The sequence below is a fragment of the Pundamilia nyererei genome, unplaced genomic scaffold (assembly GCF_000239375.1).
Source record: "Pundamilia nyererei isolate P.nyererei 1_Seehausen unplaced genomic scaffold, PunNye1.0 scaffold00004, whole genome shotgun sequence".
NCBI lineage: Eukaryota > Metazoa > Chordata > Actinopteri > Cichliformes > Cichlidae > Pundamilia > Pundamilia nyererei.
The window spans coordinates 4,882,613-4,891,829 of record NW_005187405.1 but is presented as its reverse complement, the minus strand read 5'-3'; the positions used below and the strand labels follow the sequence as shown (position 1 = coordinate 4,891,829).

Sequence of the window (9,217 nt, the reverse complement as noted above, 5' to 3'; positions counted from 1 at the left end):
TTTTTTTTTCAGTTTTTTGTCACATAAAAAAATGTTTCAGCCTTTTTCTTTTATTATTTTTCATCCTTAAAAGGCTATATAAGTTTAGTTGTGATTAATGATATCTTAGATGCGATCAATATTTTGAGAAATATTAGACATAACTGTGCACAATCAAAGTTTAAAAGAGCATATGTGATGAACTTTCAATATGTTTTCTTTGGTAATCGAACAATGAACAGACATTAGTTTCAGCAAACCACGGTTATATGGTGAGAAAGGAAACTACACAATTTTGAGCCCACACTTTCAACTTACAGTGGATCTGCTCCATTGACTGATGCAGGGAAATCCCTGCATCAGTCTGAATATAAAACACTGCTCAGCCAGACACAGTCAAAGAACACAGCTTACCACTCTGAACCAAGATGCCCCTCATCAAGCTCTGTGAGTATAACGTATCATGATTGAAGAGTCTAATCTTCCAAGAGATATTTTACAGTTATCTAATTTTTCTCTTTTTTTTTCTAGACTTCACTCCTGCACTGCTGCTCCTAGTGCTCACTTGTCCTTTATGGCAGATCAGCCAATCTGTGCCACTGATGGGAATGCAAGACTCCTGTGTATTATACGCAAGAACACTGCTCCAGAACATCACGGATGTACTCAACCAGGTAGGCCTACAACGAATGCAAATCCACAGGGTTTTTTTCTTACAGTTTACATTTTATTAAATATTACTTGTCCTCAAACAGAAAACCCTGTTTAGTGGAATTGACTGCACGAAGCAGAACATGGAGCTGTACAAAAAAACCAGCACACCATCAGCGTGTGCACCACAGGTACCCACTTTAAATACCAGATTGCTTCCATTTTGTTTCAGGATACATTGTGAAATGGAAACAAGACATAACAAACATTTGATAAGTCTTTTTTAGCTGTGCCTCTGATGACTTAACTGTGTTTCCCCCACAGGGATCAGCATGCTCAGAAATCACTACATCAGGATTTGACCAGGTAGGTTTTTGTGCCACTTCATCATTTTTTTTCTTTACTTTATATTCTTGATAAACATGTTAAGGTCTAGACATGGAAGCCGAATAATTCCAAGCAAATCTAAAATGATGTTTGACATTTATTGTGGTTGTGCTTGCTGTGTTTAGAGCTCATGTTTGAAAAACATTCGGGAGGATCTGAGGTACTATGACGAATTTCTCGCAGCGCAGCCTGTTGGTACTCTTCTGTTCAGTCTCAGGGAACTCATGAAGGTATGTGATTGTACACAATTATTATCATTTTTACTGTGATTTTACATAATTCTCAATAAATAAATGCAGACTCTTTCATAAAATTACTCTCTGAATGTTGTTTTATCGTACTGTGATTTGCCAGGGTACTAAAATAAATTTTAAAATCTTAACAAAGGAGAAATCACAAACTACCAACATTTACATTATTTATATCATATAAGAATTTTTTTGCTCTCAACAGAACTGCTTCGGAATATTTCCGGCATCAGATTCGACCTTAAGGGAGGTAAGAGATCTATTTTTTTTTAAATCAAGCTTGATTTCACACTTCTTCGGGTCTTTCTCATTAATATTTTGAAAAAGAAATTTTAGGCTTGTTAGGGAAACAAAATTTAATTACATAAATGTTTCAAATCATTTATAATGTTTCTGTGTTTCTTTAAGGCTGCTGCAAACATCGGAACCTCCTTCGACCAAAGACTTCACCTCTGCAAAGTGCTGAAGGGCTTCCAGGTCCGTGCCATCACAATAAACCGAGTGATTGGGTACATGACCTCTGATGAATACACTAAATGAATCGTCACTGAGCTCCAGAACAAGAATACTCAAGAGGCTCCAGAAAGAAATTACAGAAACTACGGTGACAGTCAGTTAATGTTGCTGTGACAGAAAACACTTCAATATACTTTAAAGTTTCATAAATTACTTAACTCATATCTTAAAATTGACGACTTATATTTAACTGTGTTTACTGACTTGAAAATGATATTTATTTATTTATTTTATTCTGGACTATTTATTTTCAAATGTTGAACGTGTTGTTATTTATTTGATTCTAAGAATCATTGAATAAATATTTTTTCCTGCATACTACCTGCTGGTTTACACTTTTTTTGTTCACTGATTAATTTATTTATTTTTTTCACTTTAAATATGTTACAACAAGATAACTGCTTTAACTCTTTATAAGAATCTAAAGACATGGTTAGTTTACGGTCAAGCTTGAAAACAATAAAAAGCATTTGTGGACTATAAGAAAAAAAATATTCCTTAATACATTTTAAACAACAAAAAAATGTAGATTGCACATTGATGGATTTTGTTTTGTTTCTTTGTTTTTGCCACAGAGCAATCACAATGCTCTATGTTTCCTATAAACATGTAGCAAACTAAACCCACCATGAAGAACATTTACAAAGAGACCACAGTATAGTGTTTGTTCACGCTTCATTTGGAAATCCCCAAGTTAAGATAATGACAGTCAGGTGACTATTATTGTCATGATAAAATAGTGATAATAAAATGCCAATAAAACGTGGTCTGATATCAAGAAGGAAAGTCAATCAGTATCTGTCCAAGGGGTTAAATTAAACTTAAAAACTGGATTATGACATTTCATTATGGTGCCATTACAGTCAATGTAATAAGAAATGCATCAAATAGTTAATCTGTTAAGACCAAGATTTACAGAAAGAATCATTATTGTAATTGTTATTTAGTATTATTGAATAACCATGAACTAAAACATGGTTCTGATTTTAACACTATATCCACAAGCAGGTAATTAAATAATAATAAATAAATCCAATCTTCCATATCTGTGAGACGCACATGTGTGTGAACTTCAGTGATTAGCCATTAATTTAAAGGTGAAATTAGAGTCAGGTGCTTTCAGTCAGCAGGGTGCGAGTCAGCTATGAGTCAGCAGCCTGTGTTTACTAAAAAAACATTCAGAAAAAAAAAATCTAATCTTCCCAACATGTGTTTGTGGAAGTGTTTTACGATAAAAACAAACAAGATTTCAGAGTTGTTGATAAGTATGGACACAACCAATCCACAATCGGACAGATTTCCTACTGCAAATGGAGGAAAGCACCTATTCCGGGGTTGGGAGGTCACAGTGGGTAACCTTTAAGCAGCTAAAACCCCCTCACACATTCATCTTCATGAACACAGTGTTACCTGTGGAGAAAGAAGAACACTGCATTTCAGAAGAGGAAACGTCACTCATCTGTGAAGCTATATAGTAGTGACATCATGCTTTGGGCTCGTTTTTGTAGCTGTACTTTGATGAATAAATTTTAAATTATAGCAATAAAAAAAGAAGGTGCGGGTCATGCAGCAAGACTGCAACCAAGTCTTCAGCTTGATCCAACTGAAATGTGGAATGAGCTGAAGTCAGCAGTTAACATGAAGAAATCAACAAGTGTCCTGAAAATGCATTGTATGGATTGAAATTGGTTAGAAGTACTCCAAGACAGTGTGCAGGACTGATCAAGAGCTGACTGACCAGGAAGTGTAAGGCTGCACTTACTGCTACACAAGGCTGTACACCAGACACGTCACATACTGTTGCCACTTAAATATATGTAATGTTCAATCTGTTTTTGTCTCTTTTATTTAATTTTGTTCTCTTTTTTTACTTTTAGGACTTTATTTTTGATGTTTTGTGTCATATTTATACAGAAAAGTCCACACAAAATTATTAACAATGAAATACCGAGATAAGCTTGTTTTATTTCTCATTATAATTGCAGGTTTTAGTCATATCCAGGCTGTGACGACATTCAGGATACAGCACTTCCATGTAACACGATATATACTGGGTGTTTCCTAAATGATGTCATAGATTATGCAGGGTTCTGGGTGTGTGCAGTAGCGCATTGATTTCTCACAATATCAACTACTGTATTCGTTATTTACAAAGGAAAAAAAATCCGAACATGCCACACTTTCAGTTTCGATATTGAATTTAGTGTAGGTTGCTTAGACATGCTTGTGCAACAGACAAACAGAATACTCTAAAAAACCATCGTCATCGTACTTGTGAGCGTGTAAAACGCTGTTGATGTTTTCTTGACTCGAACACAAACTTAATTGATTTAATCAGGTCAATGCCCTAGAGTGCCACCTGAAAGTTACACAGGTTAATTGTGGGAACGATGGTTTGAAAGCAGAGGTAAGGCGAACTGTTTATTCATAAAACCGAACTGAAAATGAAATATAACTTTGTTTCCGTCCGCATCCCTTCCCTGTTCGTTTGAATTGTCACAGCTGACATTTGTGGCTTATGAGGCTGAGAAAAGAGGTGCGACATTTTTGCCACAGAAACATGTGAGGTAGACAAAAAAAAAACATTTAAAAAGGGGAAAAAAGGATCACAATCAGGCACAGAAGATAGAATGAGATGATGGTCCAAATACATGTGATAACATGATAGGAAAGAAAGCACCACACAAGCAGAAAATACCTTGTTAATTCATTTAATACTATGTAAATGTATGTAGTTTCATCAGTATAGACTTAAAAGTGTTTATGATGGGGCAACCTGAATGTAGACTAAGGGGGAAAACCCAGGTTAAAGAAGCCCCACCTGCTGCCCCTTCTAGTTTATAAATGTAATTTTTTTTTGTTTAGTTGTCAGGTTCAGTTGGAATTAAATCAGACTATTTTTTATTTACTTTAGGTAGTTATTAAGTAATGTCATTTCACGAACATCCCAGTAGAGCTGACGTGATAAATTGGTGCTAAAATCGTGAGGCTCAAGACAAACTTCAGTGCAAAAACAGTCACTTCTAAACAGAGGAATGAAGTCATCATTACATCATCCAATCCCTGTCGACAAACTGACTTTAAGCTGTTTTAGTGCCACCTGGTGGAAAATATATACAATAGCATTTATATTTTCTAAACGACCACACAATCTAAATGAATAAAATTATGCCGAAAATAAGCTTTTCACTTGTTGCACTTTAGTTAAACTTGTTGTTTAGCAAAAAATCACTTTTGTGTCGTCACGTTTCAAGTAACGGGCACGCATGCTCAGTGAAACGGTTATAATCAGTCAAACCAGGTGTGTTGGAGAGCAATCACTTACAGCGGTGGTGCTTTTTCTTTCAGAGGCTGTGTTGTCGGGGGACTCATCACTCCTTCCAAAAATCTGACTAAAGCATGGACTGTTACCTGCACGGCCTCGTTTCTTGGTGCTTTATCATTTTGTATTCCGTTTGCGCATTGGCACAAAGCAGCCGGTTAGTTCACAGCAGCGAGTCAAGCGTGGCAAACTCCTTGAGCCAGGGTGGGACATATGGCCGCATCCAGCCTCAGTTTGGTGCGGTAAAACAGAAACCGAGCACGGAGCACCGGGAGCGCCCTCGTCCGGTCACGGTAAATTGCCAACCGGATGCCATGGAGGTCGTGGTACAGGCTGACATGTTTGACACAGGCCTACAGGTGGACGGCGGACATCTGAGACTCGGCTCAGTTTCCGCGGGTGAGGAGAGAGTATGCGGAGCAGTCCCATCGGGAGAGGCGGAGTTCACCATCCGGGCCCAGCTGGTGGATTGTGGAACAAAGCTCTCAGTAAGCACTGCTAGTTCTCTGGAGCGTGGCTCAGTCACTGCTGTGTTCTGGTCAAAAGTTTCTCCTTTTACAAAACAAAATGAAGTGTGAGTTGCAGACTAAAATGTTAACATTTTCTTTCAGTCCACAAAAGAGAAGCTTATCTATGCCAATGTGCTCGTCTACTCACCTGAGCCCTCATCTGATGGTTTGCTTAGGCTGGGTGGAGCTGCTATTCCAGTTGAATGTCATTACAAAAAGTATGCCTATGCACATGAACAGAAGTTTGCAGTGTGCTGTGGCAATCTGTGTGTCTGTGTGAAATCTGTCTGTTTCCAGGAAGTATTCTGTAGGTGGCATTTCCCTTCATCCCACCTGGGTTCCACTTGTTGCAACAGCTTCAGCAGAAGACCAGATAGACTTTCATCTGCATCTCATGACCGGTATTACAAGGATGACAGCCATGAAACATTGTTCTGCTGTTGCTAAGAGTCATACTTAACGTCATCACACAAAGATTCATCTTTAAAATGCCATCACAGGTTTTAGGAATATTCATTAGAGGCTTACAAGTACTTTTATTTTTTTAATTGTTGCCATCTTGCAGATGATTGGACGTTTCAGAGGGGGTCTTATACATATTTCCTTGGTGACTCGATTCATTTTGAAGTCTCTGCTGTTACTGGTAACCACATGCCCCTGCGAGTGTACATTGACCATTGTGTTGGCACAGCAACTCCTGATGCAGACGTAGCATTAAGATATGATTTTGTTGAGCATGGGTGAGTTCTACTCCTAAATCTTTAATTCTCAATAAAGAGGCCTATATTTCCATATAGTAAAACTCATATCATGTCATAGGCTTTCATTTTTAAATTGTCTTTATTTTTTTACATAACAGATGTCTTACTGATGCTTACCTGACAAACTCCAGCTCGCGTTTTCTGCCAAGAACCGAGGAACACAAGCTGAGATTCCAGCTAGAAGCCTTCATTTTTTACCAATCACCCAGCAACCAGGTTGATAGTAAATAATGGCTTTCCACAGTACATATGTTCAATATGAGACCTGTGTGTTTTACTGTAATATACAGTTGGACCCATAATTTGTCAAACCAAACATGCTATTTTTGTAGTTTTGCTTCTTTACAACACCACAGTGGATTTTTAAATCAATGTGCCATTGAAAGCTTTCGACTCTAATTCAAGGGTTTCACCCAAATTTTTGCATTGTTGTTTAAGAATAACAATAATTTTATATGTAGTTGCACACTTGGCCAACAGGCAGTGCTCTCTCTTTGTTTTTACGAAAAATGGAGACATCATATCTGAAGCTGATTTAAATTGTTGAGTTTGTATTTGATCTTTTCACTAGAAGTTTAAATATAAGGGCCAAAGAAATGTCTGTGCATATGAAGGTGGCCATCATTGGGCCATGTCTTTGGACAGATGAAACAAAGAAACTATTCTTATCTTGTGCATATATAGGAGAAGGACAAAAATGGGTTCAGTCAAATGCTGCAAAACCGATCAGTGCTTCACAGTGGAAATGGGATAATGACCTAAAGCATACTGTAGAAGCTACTCAAGAGTTTCTCAGAGCAAAGAAGTGGGATGGCTGTTCTGCAGTGGTGTCCTTAGTGACTTAATCTCAACTGTCTTTGGCCAAATTATGTCCTTAACTCTTGTCTCATTCACAGGTTTATATAACCTGCCATGTAAAGGCTGTTCCAGCCACAATGACTGCCACCTCACAAAACCGGGCCTGCTCTTTAACTGAGAACAGGTACCAAAATCGTGTCATTTTTATGTGCAGCAATGGTCAGTTGCCCATTTGTGCTACCATGTTATCAGAAAATAAGTCATGATGGACATAATCAAAACGATGTCTCTAAAATCACTAAAATCTAAAAGTACAATATATTTAGTTTGTTATATCAGATTTCACAGATGGGTAATTTTATTTTACACATGTAAAATTTCACATTATCCAGGTGGCGTTCAGTCGACGGGAATGATGAGGCATGTAGGAGCTGTAATATTGCCCACCAGGTTGAAACTCAGTCCACCCAACCTCCTAAAACTACTATGAATGCCAAAGCAGGGCCCACCTTGTCTTCACTGGAAGGTTTAGTCCAGAACAGTCCCAAACCTCATCCAGCAACTTATGTCCGTTTCCGTCCAAGATTACACCAGCGCAGGCACACAAAACATGAGCAATCCTCTGCTAAATTAATGAAGGGAGGAACAGACTATGTAGCACGTGAGTACAATCTTAAATCAGTGGGTTTCTGCTATTAAACACCTTTTCATTAAAATTGGATTGCTGTTGAACTTGTATTTCAGAGATTTAATAATTAAACCTTGAGTGGAGCTCAAAGGAAACCTGAGTGAGACACTGTGATCTGTAATTTATTTTTATTTTTTCCCTGTTTTTACAGGGAGCCTCCAGCTGGGACCCTTAACTGTGCTGCCATTCAGTAACCATATCACAAGTTTAGCAGACCCAAAAACAGTAGTTTCAAACAAGACCACCTGAGACTCGGGAGGCTTTACTGGAGAGTGAGGGTTAAAATAAAGATTTCTCTGCTGACTTTACAAACATGTTGTGAATGCTGTACACAAACCCCATGAATGTAGCTCATCCTGTGCACTAGAACACAATCAGGCTCGTTACATTTTTCAAATAAAGTTTTGTCTGAACTTCTCCAGCCATTTAAGTGTGTGCTGCTTGCCATCAGTTTCTTTAAATTATGTATTTTCTACCTCAAATAACTCTTTGCTATAGACAACAAACATGAACAAATCCACAACATCCTGTAATTTTCAGTCTCAACTTGATATGGAGCTAGCAAATAATTTAATTAGCATCGGGTTTTTAAGCACTCAAGCTCATTAGCCCCGAGCAACAGAAGTGGATGTCAAAATGATGCATTACTTGTGTACTTGAACGCAAACAATGCATCCTTTTGCCAGCTGTAAAGATTCATCTAACATGCCAACCATTATCAATTAAGAAGATATGCAGACATGCTATTAGAGAGCGCTTCCTTCCATTACTACCCTCAGCCTACTCATGTAACCACATTATTGTCACAATGAGGGGTATTTGATGCAATATAAAATCCTGGCTTTTCAGATATCCAGTAACGCATTAGTCACAGCTCCCTGGAGAGATGGATTACTGAAACTGTTGCATCTTTGTCTTCTAACCTTTTATTCATAAAAGAGCAGCTTTACACTTTATCAGTAAATCTGTTTAATAAACATTAGAAAGTATCACTTCTGTGCTTTTGTGTAGCAGCCTTTTAGGGTTTTAGCAAACACCTTCCATGAGCAGCACTTCCCTAGTAGCACTTATTTCATCATGTACGGATCATCTTAAATGAACGTCCGCTGAACATTGCGGCCTTTTAAGGGGGTGGCCTGGCTTGACCCCTTGATGTACGCAAAGTGGTATTAATATTGCAAATGGAATTTTTTTTGCGCTCGTGCCAAGTGGAGCATTTATGCTCTTTGGATTTTTTGGTGTCAGCATCTCGGACAGCGCCCCTTGTTATTGTCCTCGGTGGGCGTGATGAGCGCTGTCCGCGGTGCTGAAACAGTCTGCACGGGCCACTTTGTTTTCAGCGTCCCCTCCCATCTCCG

At 38.2% G+C, this 9,217-nt stretch overlaps 1 protein-coding gene across 1 annotated transcript; it reads left to right on the top strand.

Annotated features, from left to right (window-relative positions):
* Positions 1-5,065: 5,065 nt before the first annotated feature.
* Positions 5,066-8,307, top strand: LOC102203289 (zona pellucida sperm-binding protein 3-like). The gene is made up of 8 exons (XM_005721294.1): positions 5,066-5,591; positions 5,715-5,830; positions 5,910-6,013; positions 6,178-6,352; positions 6,472-6,589; positions 7,270-7,355; positions 7,564-7,832; positions 8,011-8,307. The coding sequence occupies exons 1-8, from the start codon at positions 5,181-5,183 to the stop codon at positions 8,106-8,108; spliced, it is 1,377 nt and encodes a 458-aa protein (XP_005721351.1). The 5' UTR covers positions 5,066-5,180; the 3' UTR covers positions 8,109-8,307.
* Positions 8,308-9,217: the final 910 nt, after the last annotated feature.

What these genes read in the sequence shown, in the direction of transcription:
- LOC102203289 (XM_005721294.1), top strand. Translation starts at nt 5,181, where the DNA reads ATGGACTGTTACCTGCACGGCCTCGTTTCTTGGTGCTTTATCATTTTG. An exon ending in ATTGTGGAACAAAGCTCTCA is followed by an intron (nt 5,592 to 5,714) that starts GTAAGCACTGCT and finishes ATTTTCTTTCAG; the next exon opens with TCCACAAAAGAGAAGCTTAT. An exon ending in TCATCTGCATCTCATGACCG is followed by an intron (nt 6,014 to 6,177) that starts GTATTACAAGGA and finishes GCCATCTTGCAG; the next exon opens with ATGATTGGACGTTTCAGAGG.